The 16638-nt window shown below is 38.6% G+C and overlaps 1 protein-coding gene across 1 annotated transcript in view; it reads right to left on the bottom strand.

Moving 5' to 3' along the window:
* The window catches only part of HSPA12A (heat shock protein family A (Hsp70) member 12A), a 57041-nt gene that overhangs the window by 25460 nt on the left and 14943 nt on the right, over positions 1-16638 (bottom strand). The window contains exons 3-6 of the mRNA XM_050711953.1: positions 15738-15865; positions 8891-9077; positions 7875-7979; positions 5144-5260 (exon numbers count right to left, since the gene is read on the bottom strand). Coding sequence (XP_050567910.1) covers positions 5144-5260; positions 7875-7979; positions 8891-9077; positions 15738-15865 — 537 coding nt within the window. The remainder of the gene's footprint in view (positions 1-5143; positions 5261-7874; positions 7980-8890; positions 9078-15737; positions 15866-16638) is intronic.

Genomic DNA, 16638 nt, shown 5'->3' with positions numbered 1-16638 from the left:
GACAATCTAAAAACTGTTTTCTGTGTTAAGGCTTATCACAGACATTTGGAGGTTGGTTAAATCATGACATTTGAGGACTTTTACCCTTTTCATAAAATGTTGTGACAAGTTGGGATATCCTTCGCAGTCCTTTAACTATCAGTTCTTGAAGAAGTGTTCAGCACCCAACCTCTTTTCATTCCTGACAGTGACTTCTACATTCTCATCACTTAGAGGAAAAAATGTTGCCTTTAATAGCACTGGATTTCCTGCTATTTTTACAAAAAAAAAAAAGTTAGAAGTTGTGTGCAGAAACAAATGAATGTTACAGAGAACACTGATTGGAGATGACAATGTAAGATGTTTCTGGATAACATCTAGCACATTTCCTTTTTAAGGTTAATAGCACCAGTCTTTTCTATGACTGGTTTCTAAGTTCTCACACAGGCTTTCCAGGTGTGCTGTCACATTCATTGTTCTCAATCTATTCTTGTTCAGCAATATCCTTTTGAAGCAACATCAGTCATACGCACGCTATCCAAATGAGGCTGTACTATTTATTTACAGGAAAAAGGTGTTGCAATATTCTCCATATTGCTCACTGTTCCCATTCCCCATCATAAAATCTTGCTTTGTAGTTGGAGGGACAAGTGTTTTTGGAGAGAGATGGGTTTTTTGCTTGTTTGCTTTTCCCCCCTGCAACATCCCTTTTTGATATGATACAATTCATTCAAAGCTCTGGAAAGAGAACATGGTTATTTAAATGCTACGTTCCACACTACTTCAGATTTTTATTGGCAAGGGGTTTCATGTGTCATCACATTACCCTTTTACCAAATTTGTTTACTTTTCTCTGAACATTCCTACAGAGCAGGCTAGTACTGATCTCTGAAATGTAAGCCCAGAAGACAATGTATTAAATAATTCTCATCATAGTCATTCTATGATGAAACTGATGTGAAAATATTAATAAATATTCAGTGTAAGAGCCAGTCAAGGAAAATCCCTAGAATTCCAGGCTCACGTGCTTAATCCTATAACCTAGACTGCCTGTCTGCTTATTTATACAAGCTTACCATGCAGATAATTTTATTTGCTCTTTGTAATTGGAATATAAATCTATGTCAGAGCTCTAGAACTGCATTTCAAAAGCAACAGGTCATATTAAAAGAAAAAAAATAAACTATAATATCTCTAAGTAGACCAGCTGACTGATATTTGTAAGATTACAGGTATTTGAGGCAAGCTTATGAAAAAACACTCTCTCCTTTTCTTTTGGTCTGTCCTGAGTGCATTTTGTATATCGTGTTTTACTTTCCTATCTTACAGCTTCTGCATTCACATAGTCCTGTCAAACTCCGAACTCTTCCTTAAAACTTTATTTCTATTGGCATGTTCAAGAAATTCCAGCCTCCAGATTCTGCTCCACACTTACTGTGACTGAAGAATTTGTATTGAAACACGAGCTGGAAGAATGCCTTTGCTAAAAAGAAAGGTTCTGCCAAGAATATTGGATCTTGCGTTTCTCTGATAAACCATCTACAGTGCCTGAATTTCATTTGAAAGAGAGACTGAAAGTGTTGCTTATAGTAATACATTAAGACAAAAAAGTGCTCTTAAGACTGAACAAACTACTCACATCTACCAACATCCAATGGGTTTCTTTAAAAATAGTCTTGAATACTTTCAGAGTCCCATCCTCCCATAAGTGGGTACTTCTCTCCCTCTCCCCCAGTAATACAAAACTAACAAAACACTGAATTTTTTTGTGTCAGTATGACCTCAGATAACAGAGGCGGGATCCTGGTTTTGTGTCCACATTCACACACAACTCTGATGAAGCTGTAAGTGCCAGGCCACGTTCATGAGCAGGAATTGGGCTTGCCTAAGCTGCTTAGATGGCCTAAGGCATCTTTCCATGTTGGCATCTAAACCTCAGGCCCAGTGCAGGTAGGTGCATTTGGCTGCCTTTGCTTCTGCAAGAACAAGAATAAGGGCACGTCCCACCCACATGAGCCGGATGGAGTCCTCCCACATGCTGTCCGAATGGACTGCGCTGCCAAAGTCTCCAAAACAAGAAAACACTTCAGTGATTTGAATTAATTACTCACGATGAGAGTTCTTCATGAGAATGGGATTCCTTCTAAGGCTGGTAAATACAGCACTTCTGAAAGAACTACACCAAAGAATTTGAAACAGAAGAACTAGGATACAGAAACAAGAAAAATTAATACAGTTTATGATGCCTAATCCTTCATGTGTAGAGAAAATTGGAAGCCTGACTGATGCATCCTAAGACTCATTATTCGAGATGTAATGAACACAGATGCAATCCACCCTAATGTCTGCAGACATTCGTTTGGGAAAGTAATTTTAAACCAAAGTGGATCCTACAGGGATGACACCCTCAGCTCTTGCCACAGAGCTCCCTCCAAACATGAGCAGACCTCAACAGGCATCACAGCTTTAGAACTCTCTCTGGATATGTAGCACAGCAAGAAGTGTCTGTGGACTGTTATTCGGGAAGAAAGCAATTGTGAATCACAAAGTGAGTTGTAAAGACATGCAGATCTCTACAGTCTACCAAATGTAGTCCTTTGGGAGGTTCCAGAGAGCAAGACAAATGAGAATAAACAAATACCAGTTTCAGAGGTAACAACTCAAGTATGAAAAGTAAAAATAAAGTGTTAATAATAAGAAAAGTACAATAGATGAATACAGATAGGGCAGGCAGGGTAACAGCAAGAAGCAATAAGGAAGTTTACAAATCTCAGTAGGTCAACCACAGTCAAGTTTTTGTATGTGTGATAAAAAAGACATTTTATAGAAGGTTTCAGAGGAGAAAAATGAGTTAGCATTATAGATACTTGTGTCCAGGACATGCAGCTTATGTCTGAGATGACACAGATGGAGGCAACTGTAGGCTGATTCTCTGTCATATGTGAAGCAATGAAGCCCTTTAGTGGCAGCATTCTGAAGGGATGCAAAATAGGCCAGATTACAGTCGCAAAAGCCAAAGAAATGATGTTGCAATAACAGAGATGCGAACTCAGTGACAGCTTTGATGAAAGCTCAGTGGTAGGTACGGACAGGAAAAGCTGTTGTGCGGACAGAATTAGCAAGATTTTGCTAGGCTGGATGGGAGGTCAGAGGAAGAGCTGTGAGCTGAAGGGAACACCCAGATTACTCACTCAAATGACAAAGCCAGACAACAACTGGAAGGGAGAGCCATGGGAGCCCTCCAACACATTAACAGTGCCAGGCTAGCAATGGTTTGTTAAAGCAAGACATTGATGAAGAGATGTCAGAGGTGCACTGAGATTGGAGGTTGGACAAAAGCTAATGGACTTTGAGTGCAGAAGCATCTACAATGCTTTTCACTTGACTTTAGGAATTCCATGCAATATTTAGATTTGACTAGACAACCATTTCAGAATTCCAGAAGGGCTGGGCTTTACATTGTGAACCAAAGACTGAAATAATCAGTACTTTTATTCTGTTAGAGCTACATCACTTGCCACAGATTACTTCAGCAAATTTCCACGCCTCATTTCACTTCCCACTAGTTAACTCTCATCTTAGACTAGTGGTTGTACCTGAGCGTGTTTCCAGGAACAAAGCCTCTACCACTGCCTTTTCACACTTCACTCAATGCTCCAATTACCCTCATGAACACAAGCTTTCCTTTTCATAACGCTTGCATGTTTCGATAGCTAGCACCAAGGGCTGAAACTTCTGCTCTATCAGTATGCACTGGTTTGAAGCACGTGCTGGATCCAGCAATAGGAATCTGAAAGACTGAATGGCAACGCAGAACTGTCTTCTGCATTTCTGTCTTCATCCCCATTACTTTAAATATCAACCGTGTGTGTCAAGTAAACATTCAATTATTTCCCTAAATGCTTACGTTTTCCTGCAATTGATCACACACCAAGTTAAAAGCCTTGTCAGTCCTTGCTTTTTAACAAGCTTGCCGATAAAAGAACACAATCACAGACAAAACCACAGACACAGACACTAATCAACGACATTCCATTGTGCCACAAATGAGAGATGCCCAGAGATCTACCTCGCCCTGCCCTGCTCCTGTCACAGTTCCCGTTTCACGAGCACACATGCACACAGACAGCAGGCAGACAACAATATACAAAGATAATGAATGGGTCTCTAGTGTTTCAGATTTACCTACAACCGTGTCCTTCCATCAGAACTTTAAGAGTGTTTTGCTTCTGGCACTAGCATTAGCAATCCCACAATAAAGACTGTTAAGAAAAATGTTGCTCAACATTAGAGATAGTTAGAAACAGAGTTAGAAAAATCTGGGTGCTTCCCAGGAGCACTCTGCAAATTATGCATGAACTACTAGATATTTCACAAACTGTGCATCACAGATCTGCTGCCAAGGGGTTACGCAAGTCTGTGACCAAAAATAAATAAAACAAAATGCTAAATGAGTATCCTGATGAAAAGAAGAATGTATACATCTAGTATATCACAGACGCAAAGTGAATTTGAAATAAAGGACATGCAATATGGAATGTGTACATTTGTGGGGGGCTAGAGAGGGGGAAGGGTTAAATGCAGATAAACATCTTACTGGTGAAAATAACATTTGAATTTAATTTTATACCCAGACTATCTGGTTCACAGTCTGTTCATTTCTACTGTGGGAAAATGGGAACAAGAAAAAAAAAAAAAGTCCCACTGAGGATGCTCTGTGCTTTCCCTACTCTTCCTTACTATTTTTATTTTTTTTTTTTTTACTGTAAAAGCCTGTGATGACCTAAAGAAAACAACAAAACAAAACTGCATCCACTGTTTTCATTCAGCTTTCCCTTGGGTCTCAAAACTGCATCTGTTCCATGTGCACTGAATTCAGCAGGAATACAGTGTACAAGATGACCAAAACACCAGAGTGTGCAGTGAGGGACACCAATATATATAAGTAAATAGAAAGAAAAAAACTTTTAAAATGTGAATACATATGACTTGAAGCTACTGCTTCCTAGAGTTACCTTCTCTTTCAATGTTTCTAGTCTGACTCTTTTCTAGACCACTTTTATACAGTTTATCCTAGTTCTAATTGTCCCATATACCATTTTATCATTTACCTTATCAGCTAGGGCTTTAAAGGGGCATTTTTACATTCACCCTGTAACCTTACCTTGTAGGCAGCTTGTCTCATAAACTGCTTTGCAGGCTGCTTCCAAATAGCAGGCACTGTAATGACCCATCTTACTTCAGTGTTTTCAAAGTCAGAGCCTGCTTGGTCACTGAGCTCCTACATAAAAGAAAAAGATGTGAATACAAAATGATGTGTGGCAACTTCATAAGGAAACATTTTTTGCTGGCTCCAGTAACAAAAACTTTCTCTTCTGATTTTTTTTCCTGTTATGCTACTACGCCTATGCTATAAATCCAAACATTTAAATTACTGCCAACCTGTCAAGAATGCCTTACCGTGCCAAAAGCCAGGATTGGGGTTGACACCTTCTTAAGGAGGCATATAGAAAAGTTTACCGCTTAACATGAAGTAGAAAAGTTAGTTTTTCCAAAAGCAACTCATGTACTGCTGAATATTGCGGAATGTTTATACACATTCTTAGTCATAGCGTGGGATTTGCTGTTAGCCTGAAGAATTCACGCTTACATCTTGGTTCATACACAGAAAAATATTTGAGGTATTGATGAACATTATGTTTTACAATCTGGATTTTTCAATGCCATCTTTATACATCACTCACCTTTAAATCAAGCTTTTACATCTCAGTTAACAAGGGGAAATTGCAGTTGAAGCCTTAAAAAAAATTGACTGGTTGCTCCTTGAAAATTTTGCTTTAAGCAAGCATTCAAGAGTAGTTTAGTTCCTTTATTGTCCTTTTTCCCCCCTTAAAAAGAGGGAAGTCTGTACTGTATTTGCAAATTAGGTGATATACTGACATGTTTTGGGAAAGGTTCCAAATAAAATGTCATTACCATATGTCCTATCTAAATCTCCATCCAAACAGGGAAAGGTTCATAAAGGTGAACAACGGGCCTTCAGAATGTAAAAAATGTTTCTGCGTGTGCCGTGCCAAGGTGTTGTGTTTGCTTAGCTATGCTGCAGTTCAAAAATCCCCAGTAGAAAAATAGTACCTTTATACCACACAGGGCACCAGGAACGGACAGATTACAGTCCAGAGGAACAGTTCATTCACACTGCTTGTCTGATCAGTTTCAGCATGCACTCACAAGTCACAGGGATGTGTTTTTTAACAGCATGAAAGGATGCAGCCCAGAACAGGCAGGACAGCGTTCAGAGTCACTAAGAATTTCCCCAGGCAATGAATGCACAGGTACAAGTCTGTGACTCAATGTTCAATGCAAGAATCCATCGCATACAGTCTTGGACAAGATAAGAATTTGGAGTTGTAATGATACAATAATTCCTATGAACCATAAAGAGCAGATTGATATCTTGCAGCAACTAAATTAATCCCATTCAGAAAAGTAGGTTAGCTTTATATCAACAAGGCTTGCTTGATTATGGCTTGGCCTAGCAACTACTACACATTGGCAGTATAATGGTGCATCTGAAACTAACGTGTACTTAATTCACATTCAACTGTATACATGAGACCTTAAATCTACAAACTGCTTAGTGGAGACGTGTATTTCACAAGAGAAGAACACATACAATCTTGTGACCCAAGAATAATATTAAAAGATGTGAGCATTGTAACGTTTCAAATTGGAAATAGAAAATAAAATGCATTCGCCCTACAAAAAACAGCCACGGTAGTTAAAAAGATGGTGTAAATAGAGGCAGCACATCAGAACACAGTATAGATTTACAAATTAAAGCTCTAACAAATGCCTGTCTTACTTTTATGTTCTCCCTAATGCTTGTTAGATTTTCTGTACAGACTTGCATTCAGGATGAGAGCAACCAACTGACATTTCACAGCATAACTTGAAATTCACCCCTGCAAAGGGTCAGCACATGGCTGCAACGCCATAAACCACCTGTGGCTCTTTGGCACATGCGATGCAATTTAGCTGCGTGGAACAGAATAAAGTGTTGTGCAGAGGTACCCGAGATGGCTGGATAACAAATGCTATGGATCTGCACTAATGCAGAATTCCACACAGGCTAACATACTCTGTTGCTCTGTCGATTCAAGTAGCTTACACAGATCATTGCACTAACATAATTACACTATTTCCACCATGTTAGCCAGCTTGTACACCTCAGCAAGTCATCACTGTACAAACGTACAATGAGATTCAAGTCACCCAATTGTAAATCAGCTCTTAATAATCTTTCTGTTGCAAAATAATTCCAGCTCATCCAGCGTCCCTGTGGTCGACAAAGATGATGTCAGATTGGGACAGCAGAGATTGGTAGGTGCCCCCTCTGTTGTGTTTCACAATGCTGACTAACACGAGAGAGAACCTCGAGTGAACACAGAACACTGAATTGTCCCAGTGGCTGAAGCGTGAGGGACAAGGCCAGAATCCAGTCTAAAATTTAATTCTTGGCAAGTTAAATATGCAGATTGAATGAAATGTTGAAATTCAGCTCCTACACTTTTAGAGTTTTCTTTTCGAATCAACATTTTACATGAAAAAACAAACAAACAAAATATTTATCCCAACAAGAAAATATTCAGAACTCAGCATCAAAAGTGATACAGCTACTATTATTGAATCAAGCTTCCCCTGTGCAAGGGGAAAGCACGGCAGGCTATTGTGAGTTCTGCAGAGTCCACAGCCTGCCTAGAGTTTCTACAGCTGCCTTGCTTTGTTTACATCAAATACCACTGAGGTCAAAGCTCAGCAAGGTTAGAAATGTTAGGTTCACGTTTATACTGGTTATAAATATAGAGAATCTAGATAAGGAAGCATTATTCTACCTTTAATGCCTGTTCCTTAAAGAATTGCAGGGCGTAAGCAAATATCTCAAGTGCTTTGACTTTTTTGCCATTTGCAGCTGTCAGGTCCGTCTCCATGGTAAGGTTCTACATGAAAGAAAATAACTGGAAGTTATTCAAAGGAAAGGATAAACATAAAATTAATTCCCAGTGCTTGAGGAAAGGGAATTCTTCTTTATCCACCTGGCTAGGAAAAAGTGACAGAACTGTTCTGAAGAGGATCTAACTCATCACTTGAATTTCCTGGAGCATGACATTTAGCGTTTATTTTAGATTTTGTTTTTAAACACCTACCATGTCTACAAAGAACTGCAGGCAGACAGAGCAATACAGAGCAAGTATTAAGTAATTACAATAAATTATATCTGTAATTAATTGCAACAAAGCTGCATATGCAAGATATTTAATCCAAGTTAAAAGTTAAAAGCATAGATTTTTGACTTCTCACCAACACATGAAACCAGAAAATACCTCAATACAGAAAGTACTGGCCAAGTCCCAAAACTCTACAATGGTTTAGTTGAAAGACCTAAATATAATCAGCAGAATAATGTAAAATTAACAATATGATTTCCACTTGCAGTTAGTACAAAGAACTCTGGACAAATCTGTTCCTTTGCACAAGAGTTCATTATGGCTTTTATATTCTATTTCTGCTCCTTGAACAAATCTTATAGAACAAACTGACCTCTTGCAGACTCCCTACAAGGCCATCAATTTCACCCAAGAAAATTAGGCCTTGAAGATTAAAGCAAGGCAGATACTGAGCTTCTGAGATCTAGAAAGAATACAGGCAAAATACACTTGGCAAACACAGCAAGAAGCAAAATGAATCGGAATATGTTAACTGAAAAGTTTCATTTACTTTGTTCACTCTCTAAACTTAGAAATAGATCTCCTTCACATCCAGTTCACAATCTTTAGGCAAAATCTAGCGCACTGCATAGCCAAGATGAGGTGAGTAGCAAATGCAGAATTATCTGAGACTTATTACTTACACCTGTGGTATGTAGCTTCATCTTAAACTTCTCGAAATACAACCAGTGCTTTGATTCATTGGGATCCAAGTCGTGGTAGAAATCTCTTGCTGCATACCCAAAGCTATGAAACTTTCTTTCTGGTGTTAAGAGGATAGTAGTTGGTGTCTTCTGGTTGGATACACCTGGATCTCCACCTTCCCATCGTCTATCCAACAAAAGAAACGTTTTCAGTAAGTGATACTAACACTTAGAGTAGTAAAAACTTAATATTGTTAGAAAACAATCTGGTAGCAGATTACACACAGAGTTTTCCCCTCAGATATATTAATATTAAATTCAATCCTTAAAATACCAAAAGCAAGTGGTTTTATTCACATTCAAGAAAAGAGGACTGCAAGTTTTGTTTCAGAGAATTCAATAATTTTTACAGTTAGTTGTATAGTTTTTAAGGATATAATTATAGTATGCCTTTGATAACAATATAGGCTTCCTAGAGTAAGCGACACACAGTTAAGAAGGAAACAGCACTATACTTACATTTTTAAACTTAACATACAGGTGCAATAAATACTATATGGAAAAATCTGCAGATGTTGAGCTCTCATTGTAGTTCTCTCTACTCACCTGAAGTTAATGGAATTTGTGTTTAAAATGTCTAAATGGTAGTAAAAATTTTAGAAAAAAATTGTCTGTCAAAATTAGAACAGACTCCCTCAACCCCTAAATATATTAGAGGCTCACTACTACCCCTTAAAACGACGACTACACCTATCCTATCTTATGAAGATCACAAAGGCATTTTTGGGAAGACCTGATAAGTACGAAGGTATTTTGGGGAAGATCTGATAAGTACAAAGGTATTACAGTGAAAGGAACACAATGCTAGTTTCACAGACTGGATAAGGAAATAAATAAGGACACTGAACATGGGAAGACCCTCATTACTTTTTATTAAATGAAGCAGGAATTTTGGGGTGGGGGAGTAACAAGGTCATACAATAAAAACCTGTACCACAGAGAGCTGTAAAATTCTGATTTTCTCCTGGCTTCTCAATCAAAAAAAAAAAAAAAAAAAAAAGCAGAATGGAAGAACAAGAAACTCATGTTAGTGTTCCTCTTGCCCCATATACAAATACTTTCAGCATGGGAAACAAACACTTACCAGACAAGATTTTCTTTAAAAAGCACCAGTGGAAAGTCTGGTTTATGCTATCAGCCATAATCATAATGCAGCTCAAAAAGGAACCAAGTTAAGATCACAAGGGCAACTGCATTCATTACTAAACCACATGTTGATTACTTTTTTCTAAAGATAGCAAAACACATTTTCATAATGTCCTACTGCCAAAGTCCTTGTTCTGAAGTAGAAAATGATTGCTTTGTTCTCTGGTACTTGTTTACGTGACATGGGAAGATCATGTAGAAAAAATATTTTTTTTTCCATTTCACTCTTAGAAACAGTTGAACCACTTGAAAATTAATTGACCTCCAGATCAGGTCAGATGAGTGATGCAGACAAACAAAACAAAACAAAAAAAAAGATCGATCTAAGGGGTTAATACTTGGCCAAGTAATAAGCAGCTAGGATTGGGATCTTCTTAGGATTGGGATCCTATAAACTGTTGGGAACCCTTGAGACCATTCAGCTAGACCAAACAGAACAAAACATGACCTTTTTTGCAGTAGCAGCAGTGATGGCAGGGAACCACCACATCCATGAATTTTCTCTAATATAGAGCGCAATTCCACTGACTTGAATGCAGAAACAGCATGATGAGAAGTGGAGTGTTTTTCCACCTTCACCCACTCGGAAAAAACTTTGCTAAACCTCCCTTGTCTTGCTGCTCAGCCCCACAGCTATTATCAGCTGGCAAGGGCTCTGCTGCAGAGCATTTCCTGCAACCTGCTGCTAGCGATGTACTTGATTAACTGCAAACCCTGTGAGCAGGTCTTACAGCTAACATATGGTTCCAACGCGAAGAAGCAGGGGTCCCGCAGCCCACAGGCAGAAAACGCTGCCTCTTCCACCAGAATGTTACATCCCACACACCCGCAGTGAGCAGAGAGGAGACAATCTGGTATCTTTTTCACTTGAAATCATTAATGATTCATTCTGAGTCACTGGTGGGAAATTCCATAAATAGGACGTGTACTTAGCTGCTGGCTAATAACAATGCCTCTTTATTTTTCTTTATGGCTCGGCACATTTTCTCTTTCTGGAAGAAGCACCCATAACATGCACTTTAAATGAAAACAAATTGATGCTCTGTAGCACAGGCTGAAATTTTCAAAATCGTCTAGAGAATTAGGTGCTCACTTCTTGATGAGTTTCTAATGGAAATTAGATGCTGTAATTGTTCAGCATGCGCTGAAGCTCTCAGCCTGGGTTACTGAGAACAGAATGGGAAGTCTGACTTTACCGTTTGCAGTCAGAGCTTTCGAAATATTCCTGTGTGACATCTCTTCTAGAAAGACGCAGCTGCAGTCAGAGGCCTGCGCACGCTAGCACCTCGCTGCTGCGCTCTTCTCAGATGGAGCCCTAGCTTCACTCCAGTTAACGGAGGCTTCTTTCAATACCATCAGCACGGCTAGCATTTCAACACTTCTGCTTGCAGCTTTCTTTTGTGGGTTTGATTCAGGCAAAATAATAGTAATAATGCTCCCAGGGAAGGAAAAAAAAAAAAAAAAAAAAACATCCGTGAAGAGCATGACATAATACAAACCAGCAGCACTCCAAATGCACGTGGGAGACAGCTCCTCAAAGCAGGGTCAGAGCTAAAAACCTATTCAAACAGAACCTAAGTTAGATTTCTGCCTAAATTTAGACATCTGAGACCAGTTCCTAGGCTGACAAAGTGGAGCAGCTCAACAGAGCAGACCAGTTTATAGCCACTTAAGATCTGACTGTATATCAAAGGTGAAAAGAGACGAAAGGAAAGCTAGCGTGGAAAGGATCACAAGGGTACAGTAAGGTTAGAGAAATGCCCTTCCTCACACATGAATCTGGCTAACAGAGGAAAAAGAAAGATCCTTGCAGAGTGATGAGAATTTGATCCACGGCTGCAGTACAACAGTCAAGGAAATAAAGCAGTGGGGTCATCACATGTAGCTGAGCGCCTCGTAGAGTGTATGCACAAGAAAAGCAAGCATGTGTCAGCCAAGAATTCCAATCAAACAGGGAAGAGAAAGAAAAAGAAAGATTCAAAATTGAGTTATATTGAAAAAAGACCACATTCTCCCTCCTACCAAATATAGCATGCAATTTGTTTCAAAATCACGTTCGTCCATTTATTTTTTCTCCATCTGTGAAATACTTAAATTCAGTTTGTTGCTGTTTAACCAGCAGACAAAACACTTTCAACTACACGTAAGCGCATATAGATCAATAGGAGTTTTTCAGAACTGCAACACCTCACATATTGCCTTCACAGGAGAAGTTATTCACCAGTTCGACAGCACGGAGCTGTCTTTCACTAGGGCTCTGGCACTGCCCTGCCTATTGAAGTGCTTACTTAAGTCCTGGCCAGATTGCTGATACACATGTACTCAGCCTCAAGATATGCAGAGAATAGCACTCCTTGTAACGTGTACTTCTACTCCGCAACAAGAACCTGAAGGTAACCACTACCGTCTTCACAGAACCTGTGGGGAAGGAGTTGGCAGGCATGAAATATTACCTAAAATTAACAAAACTGCAACAAAAGTTATCTAGGCAAAGACACTCATCGATCATCTAGAAACCCGTGCCCAACTCCAAACACGTGCTTTAGGCCACTGAACTCAGGGAGGCAATTCACAGGTTTAAAGCCAAGCATATGCCTTAAAGATCTTTGTTAGGTCAATGCCTATAAATTCCTCCTTTTAAGTACTGGGCATCACAGCAAATTAATAAACAAAATCATGTTTATGACTGTGTGTGTATACTAATTACACGACCAGAACTGTAACCTCCTAACACTACCGTCTAACTTCAGACTGAAGCCCTGTGTGTTCGCTCTTTCACCAAAGCAGGACCTTCTAACTACACCCACCTCGCCCTTCACTGAGACACGTACAGAAAAGCAGCTTTGTTAAAAGGCAGCCAGAAATCAAAATGTCTGGAAAGGATCAACACTAAGGAGGAAAAGCAGAAAATATGTTAGGAAGCAAAGACCATGTATCATTGGTATGCTTTATTTAAATGTAAACATTCTCGAGTACGGGTGGGAAGTTACATTTAGTCTGTAGAAATACTTGTAAGTTATCCTACATGTAGCCATCATTATGTAGAGAGTTCGAACCTCTTAATACATTCCAAACCACTGAAGCCTTATTCTGATACATACACAATTCTCTTCATTGAATTTCATGATTTCATCTGTATTTACATATATATTTCATAACTCAATTTCAGCTGTATCTTCCCAAAAATCCATCCCTGCCAGGAATATTTTATAAACTTTTTCAGTAATTCACAGACAGAAGTATGGGCAATGGTTTTTTTTGTTGTTATTGTTCGTTTTTTTTTTTTTTTTTAATAAAAAATATTTTTGTTATTAAAGTATTTTCCCTTGTTTGGAATAACTACTGGAAAACTGATTTTTTTTTTTTAAATCCAAGATGCATTTCTTCTTTTTAAATTAGTTTATTTAACTTCTTTTTAAATCAGGATCTCACATAGTATCTATACAGGTCTGAAATCACAGTCACGCTGCCTTTCTTTCATGAGAAAAAATACGGTGTTCTGAACCGCAGGAAGTAAACTATCATTTAAGATTTGGAATATACTCTCAGCTGGCACCTAGATTTCAATATGTCAGCAATCTACCTCAGGAAGCCTGGTACCCTGGAAGGAGAATCAAGTTTGTAATTAGATGTAGAGGAGTGTGAACCAAATGGCAAAATGAGGTCCAACAGGTAAAATTTTGAATCCAAAGGGTTTAAGGGACATTCCTAAAAAAAGAAGGGATTATACATAGTAAAAGATCCACAGAAATTATAGGAACAAGATATATAGGACTTATGTACAGCTCAGAGATGTCTTCCCTCACTTCATTCATTTCGTTTAAGAAATGCGATTAATTATTTGCTGTAAAGGGAGAACAGGAATTGATAAAAACGGGTTCTGATTCCACAGCCCTGTAACCTGGCAGAAGTAGCAACGCATGGCCTGTCCTTTGACTTGTAGCATCAGGCAGCTTCCCGTGCCATTAGCAGAACATTAGATGGATGGGATGCAAAAGGAGTCCTTGAAGCATTACTTGTTCTTATTGAAAACAGCAAGTACCTTTGCCACTGTATGGCCTATCATTCCAAAACCTACTTCCTTTTAGATAGTATTTTCCATCACCCAGTTGTGCCAGACCTCTCTAAAATACTTTGCAGCCACATACAAGGTGACTGTGCAGGCTGACTGCACAATGAATTCTGTCTGCGGAGATTTAAAGGCCTGCATTCAGCTAGCAACTTTACTTAGAAAAATTACAGTATATCACAGTGGACTTCAGCAAGTTAATCTTTGTGCCCTTTCCTTCTCAGCATTACAGTGTAACAAACAGCACATTACCTACTGCTACAACAGCAGCTTTGTTGAAAGAACTTCTGTGGCCTAAGCTCATACATACCTCGTTTATGCCTTAAATTACCTATACCTTGGTCTCATTACAATATAGGCATTTTAAAGATACTTTAATAAGAATTACATAAGCTTTTAGTTATTTTTAAAAATCCCCCAAAATATCAAAAACACTACAGAAATGTCTTGTGGTGCAACCCCTTCAGATACCTGCCATAATAGTTTTTGCATTAGACTTATATACGTGTGATTGCATTAGACTTATATACAACAGAATCGTAGAAGGAAAAAAAATAGGATTGTTGCTTGAATCAATCAATCAATCAATCACATAATAGTACCTGAATTTTGTCCCTTATATATGTACAATACAGAACAGAATTCACATCTAACCTTAATTTTCCAATGTATGCCTTTCGGTTCCTTATTTTCCAGTATCACTGGTTCATTAACAGGGATTTGGCTCAGATTTAATGCTAAAAATCAGCCAAATGGACTACCAGTTTGTGGGTGCAAGTAACTAACTGTTGTATAACACAACTGTATACAAGCACGATTGAAGCAGATGGGCAGCTGCAGACAACTTACTCACTTTCCCTGGGCTCCATTTTATTTACTATTGCTGTCCTGCTCCTAATGTGTTATCTATCCAGGAACACTTGAGAAAATTACATCAAGTAGCTTGCACGATGCTCTCGGATCCTGCTATGCTGGCAAAAGCAGTTACCACTCCCCTTATTTGCCAGTAGTTGCTTATGCATCTAAATGCTGTTAAACATGAAGAAGCCATTAAGATCTTAAGTCTTTTATGAAAACTGGACTTACACACCTATGATATTACCACATGATGACAAGGTAGATGACAAGGCTATTTTCTACTAACATGGATTTGCCAAGTTCTGTATGCACCAGAAAGTCAAACGTTTTCTTGAATGTTTTCCTTGAATATCTGCTTCCCCACCCTGGGAAATGCCACGTTTCTTTTTATAAATGTGTAGTTTCTCATAATCTCACAGCAAAGGCCATCACTGCTCCCTAAACAATTCTAAATATTCGCTAACCTCTCCTTTTATTCATGTCATCTTACAAACTTAGCAAAATAACAGAGAGGATATTCTCACATCATTTATTAAAGCAAATTAGAGTATAACAAGATGCAACAAGAAATTATAGCCACAACAAAGGCGGCGTACACCGTAGCAACACTAGAGAAATCCAGACCCTTCAGGGTACTGCAGGAAACAGCTACAGCTACTGCATAGATAACTATAGCCCACAATCGAAAACTAAATGCTGCATTGCAGCCCTTACCTCATTACATGAATACATTCTGGTTCCTTGGTGAAGCTGTAGGCGTAGCCACTGGATGTTGTGCCAAAATCAATAGCCACAACAACGAGAAATAACTGTTCTACAGCATCCTCTGCATCAGAGTCCTTCTGTTAAATAGCAGAAGCAAAACAGACGCTGAGTCATTGATTAGAATAACTGTAATCTGTCTTATCCTTCAGGATTTCTGCACTCTGAGACATGCATACCTCTTCAAAGGAAATAAGGAGTTCCCTGAAGCTGCATTTGTGAACAAAGTTGATGCCAAAAAGATCTATATTCCAATCGAAGCAGAAATTTAATATACAATCATAGATTTACTGGAAGATATATCATAGATATGCTTAAAGATATTTTATACATTTTCTATTGAATCACAAGTTTGTCAAACTCATTTCTTGGAGTAGCTGCTATCCTATAGCATTAAAACTTATGGCTAACAACAAAACCAGTAACCTAGTGGTTTGTTGTGATTTTTTTTTTTTAAACTGAACAAGTGAAGGATATGTTTATATCCAACAATGTATTATATTTGGGGTTTACTTAGTGGTTCTCGGAGTTACCTAGGTCATAACCTTGACCCTGAGATACCACTACCATTCCAAAGTAGTAAAGACAGAACCACCCAACATATAGCAATAACCTTTACATCCCAAAATAATTATTTATCAATGAGGAATTTACAAAAACCTTCTTTTGGAAACACTGTGTATCCTTTCCTCCTGCCTGTGCTAGGACGTGGGAAGTTGTTCAGCTGCTTATAGATAAGAGGACTCATATTCACTGTCTCTCCTTTTACCTGTAATCCTCCAGTCCCTGAAAAGAACAGTCCAAGGCAATGTGGGAGGGTTAACTAGAAAAAGTGAATGGATTGTGGCCCAAA

The sequence above is a fragment of the Cygnus atratus genome, chromosome 7, assembly GCF_013377495.2.
Source record: "Cygnus atratus isolate AKBS03 ecotype Queensland, Australia chromosome 7, CAtr_DNAZoo_HiC_assembly, whole genome shotgun sequence".
NCBI classification, from domain to species: Eukaryota; Metazoa; Chordata; class Aves; order Anseriformes; family Anatidae; genus Cygnus; species Cygnus atratus.
The sequence above is the reverse complement of the archived record's forward strand: the minus strand, read 5'-3'. Positions and strand labels throughout refer to the sequence as shown.